Source organism: Moschus berezovskii, chromosome X (genome assembly GCF_049115385.1).
Source record: "Moschus berezovskii isolate FMDL1 chromosome X, NW_MosBer_1.0, whole genome shotgun sequence".
NCBI classification, from domain to species: domain Eukaryota; kingdom Metazoa; phylum Chordata; class Mammalia; order Artiodactyla; family Moschidae; genus Moschus; species Moschus berezovskii.
The window spans coordinates 12,799,155-12,820,586 of record NC_142488.1 but is presented as its reverse complement, the minus strand read 5'-3'; the positions used below and the strand labels follow the sequence as shown (position 1 = coordinate 12,820,586).

General features: G+C 40.0%; 1 protein-coding gene and 1 non-coding gene across 8 annotated transcripts in view; one reads left to right on the top strand and one right to left on the bottom strand.

The window, feature by feature from the left end:
• Nucleotides 1–21,432, bottom strand: part of OFD1 (OFD1 centriole and centriolar satellite protein) — a 58,420-nt gene that overhangs the window by 23,115 nt on the left and 13,873 nt on the right. For 6 of the 7 annotated variants that reach the window (XM_055438732.2, XM_088833617.1, XM_055438734.2 and 3 more), the window contains 8 exons: nt 20,280–20,387; nt 18,616–18,752; nt 18,117–18,290; nt 11,701–11,807; nt 7,233–7,352; nt 5,524–5,597; nt 4,152–4,243; nt 2,945–3,134 (listed from right to left, as the gene is read on the bottom strand). In XM_055438732.2, the coding sequence (XP_055294707.2) occupies nt 2,945–3,134; nt 4,152–4,243; nt 5,524–5,597; nt 7,233–7,352; nt 11,701–11,807; nt 18,117–18,290; nt 18,616–18,752; nt 20,280–20,387 (1,002 nt within the window). The remainder of the gene's footprint in view (nt 1–2,944; nt 3,135–4,151; nt 4,244–5,523; nt 5,598–7,232; nt 7,353–11,700; nt 11,808–18,116; nt 18,291–18,615; nt 18,753–20,279; nt 20,388–21,432) is intronic. The other variant, XM_055438730.2, reaches the window with a different exon arrangement.
• Nucleotides 14,391–14,494, top strand: LOC129535291 (U6 spliceosomal RNA). Its single transcript, XR_008681568.1, has one exon. It is a non-coding gene; the product is annotated as a U6 spliceosomal RNA (small nuclear RNA).

Below are 21,432 nucleotides of genomic sequence, written 5' to 3'. Positions count from 1 at the left end.
TCAGGAAAAAGATCAATAACCTCAGATATGCAGATGACACCACCCTTATGGCAGAAAGCAAAGCGGAACTAAAGAGCCTCTGTGAAAGAGGAGAGTGAAAGAGCTGGCTTAAAACTCAACATTCAAAAAACTAAGATTATGGCTTCTGGTCCCATCATTTCATGGCAAATAGATGGGGAAACAGTGGAAACAGTAACAGACTTTACTTTCCCGTGCTCCAAAATCACTGCAGATGGTGACTACAGCCATGAAAAGACACTTGCTCCTTGGAAGAAAAGCTATGACAAACTTAGTGTATTAAAAAGCAGAGACATTACTTTGCCAACAAAGGTCCGTCGAGTCAAAGCTATGATTTTTCCAGTAGTCATGTATGGACATGAGAGTTGGGACCATAAAGAAGGCTGAGCGCCAAAGAAATGATGCTTTTGAACTATGGTGTTGGAGAAGACTCTTGAGAGTCCCGTGGACTGCAAGGAGATCAAACCAGTCAATCCTAAAGGAAATCAATCCTGACTATTCACTGGAAAGACTGATGCTGAAGTTGAAGCTCCAGTACTTTGCCACCTGACGCGAAGAGCTGACTCATTAGAAAACACCCCAATGCTGGGCAAGATTGAAGGCAGGAGGAGAAGATGATGACAGAGGACGAGATGGTTGGATGGCATCACCAACATGATGGACATGAGTTTGAGCAAGCTCCGGGTGATGGTGAAGGTCAGAGGAACCTGGCGTGCTGCAGTCCATGGGGTCACAAACAGATATGACTGAGCGACTGAACAACAACCCAAGGCAATCTCCAGATACAGTGCAAACCCTATCAAATTACCAATGGCATTTTTCACAGAATTAGAACAAACAATTTCACTATTTGTATGGAGACACAAAAGACCTCGAACAGCCAAAGCAAGCTTGAGAAAGAAGAATGAAGCTGGAGGAATCAGGGTCCCTGACTTTATAGACTAGACTATTACTTCAAAGTAATCAAGACAGTATGGGACTGGCACAAAAACAGAAATATAGATCAATGGGACAGAACAGAAAGTCCAGAAATAAACCCACACACCTATGGTCAATTCATCTATGACAAAGAAGGCAAGAATATACAATGTTGAAAAGACAGTCTCTTCAAATGGTGCTGGGAAAACTGGACAGCTACATGCAAAAGAATGAAATTAGAACATTCTCTAACACAATACACAAAAATAAACCCCAAATGGATTAAAGGGCCTAAATGTAAGCCCATGCATGTATGCTCAGTTGTGTCCAACTCTTTGCGAACCCATGGACTATAACCCACCAGGCTCCTCTGTCCAAGGAATTCTCCAGGCAAGTGTACTGGTGTGGATTTCCATGCCCTCCTCCAGGGGATCTTCTCAACCCAGGGATAGAACCCGTGTCTCTTGCATTACAGGTGATTCTTTACCACTGAGCCACTGGGTAAGCTCAGATATTATAAAATACTTAGAGGAAAACACAGGCAGAACACTGATATAAATTGCAGCCATATCTTTTTGGATCCACCTCCTAGAGTAATGAAAATAAAAATAAACAAACGGGACCTAATAAAACTTCAAAGCTTTTGCACAGCAAAGGACACCATAAACAAAACGAAAAGACCACCCACAGAATGGGAGAAAACATTTACAAATGAATCAACCAACAAGGGATTAATCTCCAAAATATACAAACAGGTCATGCAGTTCAAATAACCCAGTCAAAAAGTGGGCAAAAGATTTAAATAAGACACTTCTCCAAAAAAGACATACAGATGGTCAAAAAGCACATGAAAAGATGCTTAACATGACTAATTATTAGAGAAATGAAATTCAAAGCTACAATAAGATACAACCTCACACCAATCAGAATGGCCCTCATCAAAGTCTATAAACAATAAATGCTGGAGAAGGCATGGAGAAAGGGGAATCCTCCTTCACTGATGGTGGAAACGTAAATTGGTACAACCACTATGGAGAACAGTATGGAGGCTTCTCAAAAAAATAAAAACAGAACTACCACGTGATCCAGCAATCCCACTAATAGGCACATATCTGGAGAAAACCATAATTTGAAAAGATACACGTACCCCAATGTTCACTGCAGCACTATTTACAATAGCCAAGACAGAGAAGCAACCAAATGTCCATGGACAAATGAATGGATAAAGAAGATATGGTACATATACACAATGGAATACTGCTCAGCCACAAAAAAGAAATAATGCCATTTGCAGCAACAAGTATGCAACTAGAGAACACCATGCTAAGTGAGGCCAAGTCACAGAAAAAGACAAATATCTTACAATATCACTTATTTGGGGAACCTAAAAAGTCATACAAATGAACTTATTTACAAAACACAAGACTACACAGACTTCAAAAACAAGTTTATGGTTAGCATAGGGGAAAGGCAGGGGGAAGGATAAAATTAGGAGTTTTGGATTAACAGACACACACTACCATATATGAAACAGATAATAAGGACAGCACAGGGAACTTGACTCAATAACCTGTAATGACCTACATGGGAAAAGAAGCTGAGAAAGAATGGATATGTGTATATGTATAACAGAATCCCTTTGCTCTACACCTGAAACATAACACTGTAAATCAACTATAATCTAAAATAACAATTAAATCTAAAAATGGTTATTCTTACAGACACTATGAATTACGGAATAGCAAGCAAAAAAGAAGGAATTTCAATCTGAGAATTTAAATTTTATAAAACCTTCCCAACTGAAGCCTCCCCTAGAGCAGTTTCTTGGGACTTCCCTGATGGTCCAGTAGTTAGGGCTCTGCACTTTCACTGCAGGGGGCACAGGTTTGATCCCTGGTTGGGGAACTAAGATCCCACATTCTCATGGTGTAGCCAAAAAGAAAAAAAAAAGCAATTTCCTATAATGAACCTAACATGAATAACAAATCATTTTTAAAAAAAGACTTACGGTTTAGGAGATGCATGTTTTCACTTTTCATGTCTTCCACTTGTTGTTTAAGTAGTTTATTTTCTGCCTGAAGCTCCAGTTTTCCTTCTTTCAGTAGAGAATAGTCACTCATCTCTTTAACCTTCTCGTTTAGCATGTGGTTTTGCTTTGTTAATGCCAAACATTGAGTTCTGACAGACTCCAACTCAAGCTGGAATTGGAAAAGGAAAACTTATATTTGAACAGCAACTTTACAGGACTGAGTAGGTAAATGCTAACAGTCTGCTCTCAGCTTTGTGGCATAATTTAATTATGGTCAGTTCGCTGGTCTGCTTCTCTGTAACAAGACAACTCTAACTACAACTTCTGTCTTGGAGCTGGGGCAAGTTCATACAACTCAATTTATGCAGAACCCTGTCCTACATAGCAAGTCCTTCAGATTTTCACCCAACTTTCCAGATGCAACTAAGGACCCAAAAGCCATCACAGATTTAATAATGTGTTTGTTTTTTAATATGAAAAGGTGAGATAGATACTACTAAGGTGCTGGGAGGTGCTCTCCTTCCCTCAGTCTGATATGTCTCATTTGAAGACAGGAGCCTATAAAGTTCTCAAGTAATTCATCACAGTTGCAAAAACAAATCTTATATACAGAATATATTTTAAGTATCTGAAGATCCAGTTCTGGGCTTTGGATAGCAAGCACAGAAATGAACAGAAAAAAAAGTAACAGTATCATGTGAAAAATGCCTTTCATTTTGCTTTTATCTGTGAGATCTTGATGTAGTGATAGGAACTTTTACTTGGTGCTGAGGGGAAGAGAAAAGAAACTGAGTAGATACTAGTACATGACAGCCACCTGCTATGGAATGGCACAGAAACCAGCTGAAGTCCCTTAGCAAACCATGGGATGTGGGCAATATTCCAGAGTTTACAGATAAGGGATCTGAGGTCATAGATCTTGCCCACAGGCACACAAACAGTGAGGGAGACAGGATTCAAGGACAACTCTGGGCCCTAAAGGACATGCTCTTTCTATGCTTCTCTAGGAGACAAAGATTGAAATGAAGAACTACTCAATTAAGTTCAGCCACCACCCTCTGCATCATATAATAAACAGTCTAAACATAGAAAGAGGATTACTTGAGATAAATTATGTGTGACTGAAGTTAAAATTTCCTGTGTTGTCTAACATCTATTTCAAAAAATCAATATGAATAACAGTTACCTCGAGTTCTTTCACACGGTTTATAGAACGATCAAGTTCTTCCTTTTTACAATTAAGAGCTGCAAGTTCCTCTTGCAAATGTATAGCTTTCTCTGAAAGACAAAGCCAAGCAACTAAATATCATAAAGGTTTCTCAGTGAACACAAGTCATTTAATCATTTACAGCCAGTATGTGAGACCTAATGACCATTATTTCATTATCTAAAATAGCAGAGGGAATTCCCTGGTGGCCCAGTCATTAATACCATGCTTTCACTGCCCAGAGTGCAGGTTCGATCATTGATCAGGAAATTAAGATCTCATAAGACCTGTGGCATAGCCAAAAAAAAAAAAAAGATATAAAACAGCAGATACTGGGTAAAAAAAAATTTGCAGGCAAGTAAGTCCTGTTACTCAATAGGTGATGTGAAGTCAGCTGTAATGATCATATATATGGTAAACTTCCTGCTACACACAAGTCACCAGAGCTACACCACCTGTGTGGAATGTGGGGATCTCATGCCAGCAGCTCTGAATTTCCTTAAAGACAAAGACTGCTCTGGTAAGATTTCATAGTTATTATTTCGTCATTATCACTTCATCTAACATAAGGCTATATAGATGTATCATCAAAAAGTCACATGCTAACTACATGGCAATACCAATTCCTACAGAAGTATCAATATTAGTTGGAGCACGACAGGTGCAAAGGAGCAGCCACACACACCTGGTGACCTTCTGATAAGGACCAGGTATCCAGCCCTGGTTGACTCCTTGCAATCCATTTGAAATATCCACCCAAAACTCTTGTCATAGGATAGTTCCTAGAAATACACTGCAATGTAAAAATATCTGAAAGATCAATAAATTACCCAACTTTCCTCATCTCGGGGTAATATATACAAGAGTTTAGGAGGCTATATGTGAAAATAAAATATCATGAAGCATAAATATGTGTTAGAAGTTAAGAAAAATAAGAAACCAGGTCATGAGGTACAGAGAAGTTAAAATAAAATTTCCCCTAAGTAAAAAATAACACCTCTCATGGTTTAGAGTAGTATTAACCAACAGCAGTAAGTTGTTGCCACCTTTTTGACATCACAGATTTATTCATCAAGATATACTGAAATACAGTTGAATAAAATTCTACCTATAAATCACTGATCTTTGTGAATATACAAAAAGTTAAACAAGAAGGTTTGCAAAAGCACTGAAAGACAGTGATTATTTTTTTCACTCTGTAAAATTAAAAGGACAAAAACCATGTCAGTTAATAGTAACAATGAAGTGGAAGGTACATATTTTTTGGATTAAAGAACAGACCCAACTTAAGAAGCTAATAACCTGTGTTGAAACTGAAAAATACAGCTTCCTGCCCTGCCCCCCAAATCACCTTTATTTTTTCTTTCATCTTCGATCAGTCTGTTGGTTCTAGTGATATAGTCCTCCTTCAGTTCAAGTTGATACCTGAGAATCAGAAGGATGGAAAATGAGTTCCGGTCACTTCCCTAGACAGACTGCTATCAACAATGAGCTTATCTATGGCATCAGGGCACTGAAGGGTACTAAACTCAGGAGCACTCAGTGCTAAGGCCAGGGGTCCAAATTCTGGCCATAAAAAGTCCACTAAAGTCTTGCTGCAGTTCTATAAACTGGGTCCCAAAACTCAAGCACAAAATGAAGGGTCATGTTATTGAGGCTATAGAGGGCACTGTTTCTCAGTTGGCATCCAGTGACACAAAAAAAGTAAATTTACTTACTTTATACTGTATACAGCAGACTCTAAGTCCCAAAGGATAATAAGTCAGTCACTTCCAGTCCACCTGTCCCACCTTCCCACCCTCAAGCAGGATAAGACCTTTCACCCTAAGGAGTTGAGGTAGTACCAAGAGCTACTGTCAACAGCAAATATATTCGGACTGGTGATACCAGAGTCACATTTTCATGGAATTTTACCACCTCCACCAGATGTTGGCAGCTGCCTTTCTGGTTCAAAGATTAAAGAAAGAAGTACTCCTGTGGTGAATATCCTCAGAACCTCAACACCTGCCAAAGTCATATGAGGACACCCACCGACAGACAAAGATACCTGACAGTCCATTCCACAGCTATATCAAGCTAACATACACACTTTTATTCACTTATTCCTAAAACTTTAACAACTATAGATTCTTTATAGTGCTTATCTCTAAAATATGTAGATAAATCCATAAAATATGTGGATAAAAATCTACCATGTCAAAACTGATCCACAGAAAAGTGCTATATTTTTTATTAGAATTATTTTATAGACTAACCTCCCAAAACCTGTGAAGGTACTATATCACGGACTATCAATGACAAATTATGGACAAAGCAGTAGAGAGAGGCCGATGATGAAGAAACATCGAGAGCTGCTGTGTTGAGTCATCACTTCACTCTGACTTCACTGCACCAATAAACATTAAGTGAACACTTACTGTGTGCCAGACATTGCACTGAGCACTGGAGAAAACTTACCACATATGCACTTAATGCCTCTGCACTAAGATACCGTCCACTAGAACACAACAAAACTCAGACTAGAGGAAAGCCATGGCACCAGAGCTGTACATAGCTTCCTTTCCCTCTATCATTGTTTGCTTTATACAGTTAATTCTAGTTTGTTCCTTTTGATTCTGGCTTTGCAGAATCTTGAAGGAATACAGATCAACAAATACTATAACAAATTAGCAGAATAATTTACAGATCATTAGATATTGCATCTGAATGGCAGTATGAATGGGATAGAGGAAAACATAAAACGTGACTATAATTCCCATTTGAAAGCTTCTCAGCAAGTTACAAGGTGCCCTAAGAAATTCAAGCAAATCATAGGCCCTCAGTAAATACTCCAGAAGTGATAAGAGCAAGCAGAGGATGCTATTTCCTGTACTGTATCTTTTTAAAACCATCCTAACTAGAATATTCACAGGAAAAGCTTGACTGTCAATGAACATGCACAGTTTTTTTAACACTGATTTTGACATAAAATACTAGTCTCATCTAGTTTATTACTGTAGCTGTGTTTCCATCAACTTAATTCAAACATGATACTTTTTTTTTAAGATGCCAAACAATTACTTTAGAAGTTCGTTCTTGAGCTTTTGGTCATAGGTGTCCTCAATACTCTTTATATTCAACTCCCGCCTCCGCAGTCCATCAGTCACGCTTTTATTTTTTTCTTCTTGAAGCCTCTGGGCCCTGAAATTAGCAAAAACAGATAAGGCAAAACTGAAAAATATTAATATTGGGGAAGAGGCACCATGTGCTTTTAGCCCCGCAGACTCAAACTGTTCTGTGACTGCCATGGCTAGGGAGTAAAAACAAAGGGCCAGAAGTGTCCCACGATTTTAGCAGCTGATCTAGTGATGATGGATCTGAACTACAGACAGAACTCAATAGTTCTCTGGCTGGGGCGAGTGAGAAAATGCCAAAACCAAAATGGTGTCTCCAGGAGATGGTTCACACTTAAAAAAAAAATAAAAATGGGCACAAGTGGTAAGTGGCCATAATCAATTCAGGGGTAAAAGATTAATGTTTTAAGTTACAAAGCTACACACAAACTTCAGTTAGCATACTCAATGCTTGTTTCTTTAATAATACTGTTTCTCAAAAGAGACCATAGCAAAAATCAACAAAGTCAAAAGCTGGTTCTTTGAGAAGGTAAATAAAATTGACAAACCACTAGCCAGACTCATCAAGAAACAAAGGGAGAAGAACCAAATCAATAAAATTAGAAATGAAAATGGAGAGATCACAACCAACAACACAGAAATATAAAGGATTATTAGAGAATACTATCAGCAATTATATGGCAATAAATTGGACAACTTGGAAGAAATGGACAAATTCTTAGAAAAGTACAACTTTCCAAAACTGAACCAGGAAGAAATAGAACATCTGAACAGACCCATCACAAGTACGGAAATAGAAGCTGTAATCAGAAATCTTCCAGCGAACAAAAGCCCAGGTCCAGACGGCTTCACAGCTGAATTCTACCAAAAATTTAGAGAAGAGCTAACACCTATTCTACTCAAACTCTTCCAGAAAATTGCTGAGGAAGGGAAACTTCCAAACTCATTCTATGAGGCCACCATCACCCTAATCCCAAAACCTGGTAAAGATCCCACACAAAAAAAAAAAACCTACAAGTCAATATCACTGATGAACATAGATGCAAAAATCCTTAACAAAATTCTAGCAATCAGAATCCAACAACACATTAAGAAGATCATACATCATGACCAAGTGGGCTTTATCCCAGGAATGCAAGGATTCTTCAATATCCGCAAATCAATCAATGTAATCACATTAACAAATTGAAAAATAAAAATCATATGATTATCTCAATAGATGCAGAGAAAGCCTTCGACAAAATTCAACATCCATTTATGATAAAAACCCTCCAGAAAGTGGGAATAGAAGGGACATACCTCAACATAATAAAAGCTATATATGACAAACCCACAGCAAACATTATCCTCAACGGTGAAAAACTGAAAGCATTTCCCCTAAAGTCAGGAGCAAGACAAGAGTGCCCACTCTCATCACTACTATTCAACATAGTTCTGCAAGTTTTGGTCACAGCAATCAGAGCAGAAAAAGACATAAAAGGAATACAAATTGGAAAAGAAGTAAAACTTTCACTGTTCGCTGATAACATGATCCTCTACACAGAAAACCCTAAAGACTCTACCAGAAAACTACTAGAGCTAATCAATGAATACAGTAAAGTTGCGGGATATAAAATCAACACACAGAAATCCCTTGCATTCCTATACACTAATAATGAGAAAATAGAAAGAGAAATTAAGGAAACTATTCCATTCACTGTTGCAACGGAAAGAATTAAATACTTAGGAATATATCTACCTAAAGAAACAAAAGACTTGTACAAAGAAAACTATAAAACACTGGTGAAAGTAATCAAAGAGGACACTGATAGATGGAGAAATATACTGTGTTCGTGGATTGGAAGAATAAATATTGTGAAAATGAGTATACTACCCAAAGTAATTTACACATTCAATGCAATCCCTATCAAGCTACCAACGATGAAAAGACAGCCTTCAGAATGCGAGAAAATAACAGCAAATGAAACAACTGACAAAGAATTAATCTCAAAAATATACAAGCAGTTCCTGCAGCTCAATTCCAGAAAAATAAACGACCCAATCAAAAAATGGGCCAAAGAACTAAACAGATATTTCTCCAAAGAAGACATAAAGATGGCTAACAAACACATGAAAAAATGCTCAACATCCCTCATAATCAGAGAAATGCAAATCAAAACCACAATGAGATACCATTTCACACCAGTCACAATGGCTGCTATCCAAAAGTCTACATGCAATAAATGCTGGAGAGGGTGTGGAGAAAAGGGAACCCTCTTACACTGTTGGTGGGTATGCAAACTAGTACAGCCACTATGGAGAATAGAGTGGAGATTCCTCAAAAAACTGGAAATAGAACTGCCATATGATCCAGCAATTGCACTCCTGGGCATATACACCAAGGAAATCAGAATTGAAAGAGACACATGTACTCCAATGTTCATTGCAGCACTGTATATAATAGCCAGGACATGGAAGCAACCTAGATGTCCATCTGCAGATGAATGGATAAGAAAGCTTTGGTACATATACACAATGGAGTATTATTCAGCCATTAAAAAGAAAACATTTGAATCAGCTCTAATGAGGTGGATGAAATTGGAGCCAATTATACAGAGTGAAGTAAGCCAGAAAGAAAAACACCAATACATTATACTAACACATATATATGCAATTTAGAAAGATGGTAACCTTAACCCTGTATACGAAACAGCAAAAGAGACACAGGTGTATAGAACAGTCTTTGGGACTCTGTGGGAGAGGGTGAGGATGGGATGATGTGGGAGAATGGCACTGAAACATGTATATTATCATATGTGAAACGTATCACCAGTCCAGGTTCAACACATGATACAGGATGCTCGGGAATGGTGCACAGGGATGACCCAGAGGGAGGATTGGGGAGGAGGGAGGTGGGAGGGGGTTTCAAGAGGGGGAACACATGTACACCCGGGGAAGATTCATGTCAATGTATGGCAAAACCAACCAATATAATATTGTAAACTAATTAGCCTCCAATAAAAAAATAAAATAAAATAATACTGTTTCTAACTGACTAGCCCAGGGCTATTAAAGACATAAAGTTTGTTCTGGCCTTTCATAATCTACTAGTTCAAAATCAGTGAACTAAATCAATACTGAAGAGAAAATACTGAAAAGAGAGCAAAAGATAGATGGCTCAATCAGAACGTCCCAACACCGAAGAAAGGAATGGTCTTGATAGTGAAACCTCAAGTCAAGCACAAAATCAATTCCAGAGCCAGGGAACTGGGTTCACAGGGACTCAGATCAAGCTAAAAACACAAGTGCTAGGCAACAGACTATTCCAAGCAAAGGATAAAACGTCTCTGTGTTAGCGCCCTCTGCTGGTTAATCTGTAAAGCAAAGGAGGAGTATTTAGCTTATATGATATGCTTCCCTGATGGCTCAGAAGGTAAACAATCTGCCTGTGATGCAGGAGACCTGGATTCAATCCCTGGTTGCGAAGATCCCTTGGAGAAGGAAATGGAAACTCACTCCAGTATCCTTGCCTGGAGAATTCCATGGACAGGGGAGCCTGGTGGGCTACAGTCCATGGGGTCACAAAGAGTCGGACACAACTGACGACTTAATATGTTCACTTTCAGTATGCTTACAAAGGAGGAGGGGGTAAAATGGAGGTAAATAAGTGATTACATAATCATTAACTCTCAATGCCCAAATTGGTTTCCTTTTCTCTCTTATGGTCAATTTACCTCTTCAATACTGCCAAAAAGAGTAAGGTTGGCAGAGAGAAGACATCAAATGAACCTAGCCTACATAAATGAGAAAACAATATTCATGAAAATGAAGACACATCTTTTAAGGAAAGAAGATTCCAGGAGTATCTGTGAGTGCCAATTACTGGCAGATTAATGGGGAAGAAGGCTTATTCCATAAACTATACAATGCTGAGCTTGCTATGTATCCTAGGTAAGATGTGAAGAATGAAAGACTGGTGAATGTTTAGAAAAGAGCAACACACACATAACAAGCAACAATTTTTCCCAGTACAAGTCAACTCAGAGCCACCGTGTTGCCCTTTTTTGCCAGCAGAGCAGGTCAATCTGGCAGGTCTGGCTGTCTGGAACTCAGTTACTACATGCACGTGAAACTGTGAGATCTGAATAGTTGACATAAATGGGAAACGTATGATCTGTTAAAGCATTATTTGTTTCCCCAAATTTGTCTGGTCCCACTGTAGCCTGATGATGGCATTTCCTTCCGCTTTAATCCCAGTGTCTAATATTTCAAAAAATACTCATCCTCATTTCTCCTGAAGTATGCCTTTGAAGCTAAGTGATATCACCTTTACAACCAAGAACTCTATTCTGTAGTATTAGAATATGTAGACATATTTAGTAGTTCTTTTTCATCTCGTTCATTCTGAAAGTCCAAAATGGACACATATTACTTACAATTCAAAGGCTTCAATTCTTTGCTTCAGCTCAGCTTCTCTGCCTCTCAGCAAATCGATGTCTTTTAGTAGCAGCTGCCTTTGAGCATAGATTTCTTTTGTCTCATTCTGTAGAAGAAAGCATTAATTTTTACCAAGCAAGCTAAAGAAGACAAAGGAGATTTGAACTAATACATTGCTTCCTAAATTCTAGAAAACAAAGGATGGACATTTAGAAGAACAATTTTCAAGAGGTTCCAATGCAAGGTGTATGTTTTGCCTTTTTATCCTCACAAAAATTTATTCCCCTCCTCCCTCAAGGACTGTTAAGTTACATCACCCTGTAATCACCCTGTATTTCCAGCATCCCTTGTGTATAATTACTTTGTTACGTCATTAACATCTCTCAGACACTTAAAAAAACTTCGTTAAGTTCTACAGCAAGAAAAAAATGAAACAAAATGTTCATTCAGCAATAAAATAAAACTTAAAAGATGATGGCCCGAATGAATGGCCACACTTCCATGTATGTGTTCCCTGAATACCTATCACGTGTTAAAGGCCACACTGGGTGCTGAGTACACAAAGATAGACAGATACAGGTCAGTCCCACTTTAAAAAAAAAAAAACACCTCAGTTTATTCAGGGAGAGAGACAAACCAAGAGTTATACTACAGCGTGATGATTTCACAAAGTGCATCTAGACTCCATGGGATGAACAATGCCTAGAGGAGTCCATCAGTGAGGGGTCAGGAGATACATCACGAGGACCTGACATTCCAGCTGGATTTTGAAGGACTGGATGGTTTTATCAGGCCAGGAAGGGGAAGGGCATTCCAGGTGGTGGAATAAAGGCATGGTACTCTTCACAAACGGCAACCTTCTCAAGAGCCTTCAGAGATCAGTTGAATAAACCAGGGTTCGAGTCTGTGAACTGGTTGATCTAGTCAGTCGTCTATTTTTTTTAATGTTCTTAAAGTATAGTTGACTTACAATGCTATGTTATTTTCTGCTGTACAGTAGTAACCCAGTTATACAAATATATCTTTTTTATATTCTTTTCCATTATGGTTTATCACAGGTTACTGAATATGGTTCCCTGTCCCATGCTGTAGGACCTTGTTGTTTATCCATCCTATATATAACAGTCCGCATCTGCTAATCCCAAACTCACAATCCCTCCCTCCTCCACATTATTCCCCCATGGCAACAAGTCTGTTCTCTGTGTCTGTAAGCGTGTTTCACAGACATGTCCATTTATCTCATATTTAAGGTTCCTCACTTAAGTCATATCATATGGTACATTTGTCTTTCTGAATTTGGACAACTCAGCAGTGGCCACAAGACTGGAAAAGGTCAGTTTTCATTCCAATGCCAAAGAATGTTCAAACTACTGCACAATTGCACTCATCTAACACACTAGTACTGCTCAAAATTCTCCAAGCCAGGCTTCAGCAATATGTGAACCATGAACTTCCAGATGTTCAAACTAGATTTAGAAAAGGCAGAGGAACCAGAGATCAAATTGCCAACATCCATCGGGATCATCGAAAAAGCAAGAGAGTTCCAAAAAAACAGCTACTTCTGCTTATTGATTACACCAAAGCCTTTGTGTGGATCACAACAAACTGAAAAAGTCTGAAAGAGATGGGAATACCAGACCACCTGACCTGCCTCCTGAGAAACCTGTATGCAGGTCAGGAAGCAACAGTTAGAACTGGACATGGAACAACAGACTGGTTCCAAATAGGGAAAGGAGTATGTCAAGGCTGTATACTGTCACCCTGCTTATTTAACTTATATGCAGAGTACATCATGAGGAATGCTGGGCTAGATGAAGCACAAGCTGGAATCAAGATTGCCAGGAGAAATATCAATAACCTCAGATACGCAGATGACACCACCCTTATGGCAGAAAGTGAAGATGAACTAAAGAGCCTCTTGATGAAAGTGAAAGAGGAGAGTGAAAAAGTTGTCTTAAAACTCAACATTCAGAAAACTAAGATCATGGCATCTGGTCCCATCACTTCATGGCAAATAGATGGGGAAACTATGGAAACAGTGAGAGACTTTATTTTGGGGTTCCAAAATCACTGCAGATAGTGACTGCAGCCATGAAATTAAAAGACACTTGCTCCTTGAAGAAAAATTATGACCAACCTAGACAGCATATTAAGAAGCAGAGACACTACTTTGCCAACAAAAGTCCGTCTAGTCAAAAACTATAGTTTCTCCAGTAGTCATGTTATGGATGTGAGAGTTGGACTATAAACAAGGCTGAGCACTGAAGAATTGATGTGTTTGGACTGTTGTGTTGAAGACTTTTCAGAGTCCCGTGGACTGCAAGGAGATCCAACCAGTCCATTGTAAAGGAAATCAGTCCTGAATATTCATTGGAAGGACTGATGCTGAAGCTGAAACTCCAATACTTTGGCCACCTGATGTGAAGAACTGACTCAATGGAAAAGACCCTGATGCTGGGAAAGAATGAAGGCAGGAAGAGAAGGGGACAACAGAGGATGAGATGGCTGGATGGCACCACCGACTCGATGGACATGAGTTTGAGTAAATTCCGGGAGTTGGTGATGAACAGGGAGGTCTGCCATGCCGCAGCCCATGGGGTCATAAAGAGTCGGACATGACTGAGGGACTGAACTGAACTGTATATTTATCTTTCTGACACTGTCACCTGTCTTCAAGATGCCACTGCTGGTGCTCGCTTTGGCAGCACATATACTAAAAGTAGAATGATACAGAGATTAGCATGGCCCCTGCGCAAGGATGACAGGCAAATTCGTGCAGTGGTCCATATTCTTCCTAGGATAGTGCCTTGCCATTATTAATGAACTGTGAGAAGCAGCTCAAGGCAGTGTTCCTCACCAGTAACTCCAGGTGAGGTAAGTTGACGATGACCGAAGAAAAGGCTGGCTTGTTGTTTAAGAAAATAACTAAAACCAGCAGCTACTGGTTTCAGCTCACAACAGAATGGTTTATTGCTGCCACTGTCCATGCCTACAGATAATTTATTTTGTATTTTTGAATAAAGACATTTGTACGTTCTTGATAAATGAGCACAAGAGCCATGTACCAATATATTGCTTTCAACTTAAATCACTGAGGCATTTTTACTACAATGCTGTTAAAATCAGGATTTTAGTGTTTGCCATCACCCAGTGAGAAGTTAAGAAGCAGTTTTTCTATGGAGAGTAAGAATAATTGTGTACAGAGTAGAGAAATATCCAATTGTGTGAAAACCTTCCTGTAATAAAAATTGTTTTAAGAAAAATAGAGGATATTGTTAGTATAAACACAATCCAAGCCTCACAAACACCTGTGCCTCCAACATTTATTTTACAGCTTGTTGTTCAGTCACTACATCATGTCTGAATCTTTGTGAATCCCATGGACTGCAGCACACCAGGCTTCACTGTCCTTTACTATCTCCTAGAGCTTGCTCAAACTCATGTCCATTGAATCAGTGATGACATCAAACCATCTCATCCTCTGTCTTGCCCCTTTCCTTCTGTCCTCAATCTTTCCCAGCATCAGGGTCTTTTCCAATGAGTCGGCTCTTCCCATCAGGTGGCCAAAGTACTGCAGCTTCAGCTTCAGCACCAGTCCTTCCAATGAATGTTCAGGGTTGATCTCCTTTACGAATGACTGGTTTGATCTCCTTGCTGTCCAAGGGACTCTCAAGAGTCTTCTTTAACACCATAGTTCCAAAGCATCAACTCTTCAGCACTCAGTCTTCTTTATGGTCCAATTCTCACATCCATACATGACTACTGGAAAAACATAGCTTTGACTAAAGGGACCTTTGTCAACAAAGTGATGTTTCTGCTTTTTAATACACTGTCTAGGTTTGTCATAACTTTTCTTTCAAGGAGCAAGTGTCTTTTAATTTCATGGCTGCAGTCACTGTCCAGTGATTTTGGAGCCTAAGAAAATAGTTTCTGTCACTGCTTTCACTTTTTCCCCATCTATTTGCCATGAAGTGATGAGACCAGATGCCATGATCTTCGTTTTCAGAATGTTAAGTTTTAAGTCAGCTTTTTCACTCCCCTCTGTCACTTTCATCAAGAGGCTCTTTAGTTCCTCTTCACTTTCTGCCATAAGGGTGGTGTCATCTGCATATCTGAGGTTATTGGTATTCCTCCCAGCAATCCTGATTCCAGTTTGTGATTCATCTAGTCCAATATTTCGCATGATGTACTTTGCACAGAAGCTAAATAAGCAGGGTGACAATGTATATAGCCTTGTTGTACTCCTTTCCCAATTTGCAACCAGTCCGTTGTTCCATGTCCAGGTCTAACTGTTGCTTCTTGATCTGCATACAGGTTTCTCAGGAGGCAGGTCAGGTGGTCTGGTATTCCCATCTCTTGAAGAATCTTCCAGTTTGTTGTGATCCACACAGTCAAAGGCTTCGGCATAGTCAGTGAAGCAGAAATAGATGTTTTTCTGGAATTCCCTTGCTTTTTCTATGATCCAACAGATGTTGGCAATTTTGATTTTCTGGTTCCTCTGCCTTTTCTAAATACAGCTTGTACATCTGAAAGTTCTCAGTTCACGTTCTGCTGAAGCTTAGCTTGAAGGATTTTGAGCATTACCTTGCTAGCATGTGAAAAGAGCACAATTGTACGGTAGCTTAAATGTTCTTTGGCACTACCTTTCTTTGTGACTGGAATGAAAACTGACCTCTTCCAGCCCTGCGGCCATTGCTGTGTTTTCCAGATTTGCTGGCATATTGAGTGCAGTATTTTAACATCATCCTTTAGGATCTGAAATAGCTCAGCTGGAATTCCATTACTTCCACTAGGCCTGTTTGTAGTAATGCTTCCTAAGTCCCACTTGACTTCACACTCCAGAATGTCTGGCTCTAGGTGAGTGATCACACTATCATGGGTATTTGGGTCATTAAGACCTTTTTTGTACAGTTCTTCTGTGTATTCTTGCCACCTCTTCCGCTTCTGTTAGGTTCTTGCTGTTTCTGTCTTTATTGTGCCCACCTCTGCATGAAATGTTCCCTTGGTATCTCCAATTTTCTTGAAGAGATCTCTAGTCTTTCCCATTCTGCTGCTGCTACTGCTGCTAAGTCACTTCAGTCATGTCCGACTCTCTGTGACCCCATAGACGGCAGCCCACCAGGCTCCCCCGTCCCTGGGATCCTCCAGGCAACAACACTGGAGTGGGTTGCCATTTTCTTCTCCAATGCATGAAAGTGAAAAGTGAAAGTGAAGTCGCTCAGTCGTGTCTGACTCTTGGCGACCCCATGGACTGCAGCCTACCAGGCTCCTCTGTCATGGGATTTTCTACGCAAGAGTACTGGAGTGGCTTGCCATTGCCTTCTCCAAGTCTTTCCCATTCTAAGTGAGCCCAATTCTCAGAACTGCTTATACAAAACTTGTAGAGGGGGTACAATTACCATTCAACAACTGGGTCTTTTTGAGATGCTCCAAGCAAGGGCGGATGCTGGGAGGAAGTCTCTTACTTTCGACACAACTTCCTGACAGAAGCCCCAGCTGTCCACAGGAAGTAGGGCCCTAGATCCAGTCTGGTCTAAGACATGACCTTAACAAAGGAACCTGCTTTTCCTAAAGCAATGGATCCAATCTCTCCCTACACCCACTCCTGCCACTGGGCAACCTCTCCACCTCCTGTCCAGCCACCATTCTGGTGGACAGGATCACACAGCCATGTGGCAGCCTTGGATGCCTCCACCCCGGGGACCTCACCTCTGTTCCCACAGCAGCATGTTGCATTTTGTTTCTATTCTTGACTTCAAACCCCTACCTGCAACTCTGTCCTCTGGACCCATCTTCTTCTTTCACCCATCAGAATCCCCAGACCTGCTTCTCAGTGTCTTTCAGGCAGCCATGTCACTGCCCCTGTTGAGCCACCTTGAGCTCTGTTCCCCACCCTGCCCAACCCCAGTGTCTTCCATGAAATGGGCTGCTTTTCTGAAGCCAAGGAGATTCAGCTCTCTCAAGCTCATCTCTCTGAGCAACTCCATCCCTCCAGCCTTGCCCACACTACACACCCTCCTGAGAGCTGCACTGGGGCCATCACCTGGAAGCCCTGGACTTGGTCTACTGCCGCCAGTCCAGGCTGCCCACCTTGGCTGAGCCCTTGACACAGCTCAGCAACCCTGTCTGCTTTCCAGGGCTTCGTTTCCTTTAGTGATGGCAGCTACTTCACACCTCTGATCCTCTCCTCCCTGCTGTTAACCAAACCTCACAGCTTCTGCTTCTTTGGTGCAAGTTTCTCCCACTCCGAGCGTGGACCAGCCCGTTTGCAGTCCATTCCCTCCAGCCGTCTCGGACGAAGGACGCCTGCACATCCTTTCCAAGTCCTGTGCTTTCCCTTGTGCTCTTGACCCCGGGCCCGACTCAAGAGATAGCCCAGAAATGGCCCCCCCAGTAAATGATTTTAGAATATTACCTCCTGGTGCTTTTGAATTCTCTCAAGGGTCATCTTTTCCTGAGACATCAGGGCTTCAGATTTTGCTTGACAAGTTCTCTCAAATTTGTTCCGGAACTCAGCAAACTCCGTCTCACATTTCTTTTTTTCTTCCATTTTAATTTTCACTATTTCAGTATCTTTAAAGTGTTTCAACTGCCAATTGATGACAAAAAATTGTAAATACCAATAACTATAGTAAAGAAACAGTAACAAATTCTCTCTTCACTGTTAGCTTTAACATTAACACTATCTAAATATATTTAGTTTCATTCATCTTCATGTTTCATCTCATTCACTACACTTACAGGGTGTATTCAAGTCATAAAGAACTGACATCATCTGGCAAGAGAAACAGTACGCACAACAGTACAGTATCATATTCATTAGTAAAGACTGTAGTGATTTCCCTATATACCGAAGGTGAAGACATTAAGACAAGCAAAAACATCACTGTTAATGATAACAAGATAAATCTTACCTTCTGATTCATTTCTTCCCGTAGCTGCTGTTCTATTTCCCTCTTATATTCGTTTAACTTGATTTCTAAGGATTCTAACTTTGACTGTTGAGGGCAGGAACCTGTAAACTCATTGTCAATAAGCTGAAGCTTCTCTGCTACCAAAAAAATAACACAGAAAATGAGGTCAGAGAGACATGGGCAGGTAAGCAAATGGCCAGAGCTCTGTTCAAACACAGCGTATACTTAGGAGAAAGTGTCAAGGATGTCTGCCATTTACTTATTAATACAAATGTATCCAAAAAGTGAGAGAGCTTAATGGACAGACAGGTAGTTGATTAAGGAAGTATAACAAATTTGATGGCAGACTCAAGGTGTATAAGTGTTCGCTATAAAGCTTTCAACTGTTCTGAAAATTTGAGAATCCTATCTAAAATATAAAATGTCAGGGGAAAAGAAAACAAAAAGTATACTTTAAGTCAGAAAACAGTGGCATCCCTTTCTAGTGTCTACGTCCAGGGCAGAGGGCTCTTTCACTGCATTTTCGTTAGAGCTGACTCATACTTTCAAAACGTTAACCCTAAGAGGAATCAAAGATCACGTGTTTCACTTCCTCCACTTCACAGAGGAGGAAACTGCTGCCCATCCAGTTGAAGGGACTTCCAGAGGGCTAACCAGCTACACAATGGCATCAGTGGGGCTAAGGCCAGGTCTGTGATTGTCTCACATTCCAGCAGTCTTTCCAGGAGACTCCCAGCCCTCAAACCAACTGTGGATGTGAAGCCAACCATGAAGCACACTGCAAACCTGCCCTCTCAAACAGTCTTAATCATGTGTGACACCAATATCAACAAAAAGCAGGCAGAGGAAAAAAGGGCTGGCACAAGCAGACTAAAATATATGGGCTCATTTGTATCCGACTCATGGACTAGGGCGTGCCAGGCTCCTCTGTCCATGGGCTTCTCCAGACAAGAATGCTGGAGTGGGTTGCCATTTCCTTCTCCAGGGGATCTTCCCAACCGAGGGACTGAACCCAGGTCTTCGTACTTCAGGAGGATTCTTGACTGCTTGAGTCATCAGGGAGTAAAATATTGGCAGTGATGTCTCTGATTGGCAAAATGTTAGGTATGGTTTTCCACCTACTTTTCTGTCTTCTACAGAAGCCTGTACAGCAGAAAAGGCTCCAGGTCACGGACCAGAAAACCTGGACTCTGCTATCAGTTCTGACCCAGACAGGGCATTGTCTAGTTGTTCTTCCTCAAGTGATCTTAATTTTGTCAACTGTCAAATGAAAGGATGGCCCGCTGACTTGTCTAGTTCCCTGCAATGCAAGTAGTCTTAGATCTTCCCACTTTAGTGGCTATAACATAAAGTCAGAAGAGACACAGGGAAGAACCTCCCAGTCAACAGAGCTTCAACCCAACAAACAAGGAAGGAAGTGAGCCTCTGGATCCCTGTGAGAGGTGGAAAGCATAGCCCTGGTGGTCAGGAAGGAAGGAGCAGCCCTGGAGAGCAGTTCCTGGTCCTTCTGAGAAAAAATGAGCAGCAATTCCAGAAAACATGCCACCAGCAGCCTGCATCCCTCTTAGTGAAGCAACAAATACATAATACAGTACATCAGGCCATCGCCTTCACTGAAAAAAGAAAATGGAAGAAGTATAATTATGGAAGAGGATCACAATTACCAAGAGAGTCTTTGACGGGAAATGTTGAACTTGTCTGAGTTTCCATATTGCAACTTTCTTTATTCTGATGATATTCTGCCAATTCTTTCAGAAATTGTATAAGAAAGCCTGAAAGACACAATGTATACAGTTTTATTTCACAACTTTCTTTCATTCAACCATTGCTCAATCACTGTTTATGCAATCTTGGTTTTATAGCATTATCTTTTTCACATCATGTATCTTTTAAGAATAATTTCTGAGGAAAGGCCTTTCCAAATATGACATCAAACATGAAAATTAAGAACTTATATAAGGCATGAAATAACAAAGTCAAAAGACAAATGATACACTGGAAACAAGTATTTGCCATAATATGGAGACAGGACTAATTTTCATAGTATAAAGAGCTTTTAAAAATCAGTAAGAAAACAGAAAAATAGGGCAAGACATGGACAAAGTTTACAGAAAAAATTTTCAGTGTTAAATAAACACGAACAAAATAAAAGTAAATGCAAATTAATACTACAAAAGAAAGATTATATTTTCCCAATACACATATTATCAAAGTTTTAATCTTTAGCACTCTAAGTGTTGGCAAGGGAGCAGGGAAGCAGGCATGCTGTTTCACTTGGGAAGGAAACTGGTCAGTGTTTATGGATATTCAAAATCCAAGTGCCCTTTAACCCAGTCATTCTACCTCTCTGAATTTATAGAACTACACTTTCTCAAAAGGGTGTAGCATCGCACACCACATGCTTCTAATGGCAAATGCCAAATAGTAAAATCTTCATCAACATGGGGATAATTAAATACATTCTTTAAACATAATTAGTCTAAGTACACTGATAAAAATATATTGCTGGATAAAGGAAGCAAATTGCACAACAGTATAATACGATCCCATTTATGAACATATGTGGCTTTAATTACATATAGAGTTTGACCCCCATAAACTAAATGCTTGTAGGATACACAAGACACTCTTCATTCTAGTTATAAGCAGAAAGTAAAATTAGAGAATATGAACAAAAGTTTCTATTTTTCTTTTACTTTATACCTTTCTGAATAGTTTGAAACTTTTTTTTTCTTTTTGACTGTGCCACGTGGCTTGTAGGATCTTAGGTTCCTAACCAGAGATTGAACCCAGGTCCCCAGCAAAGGAAGGATGGAG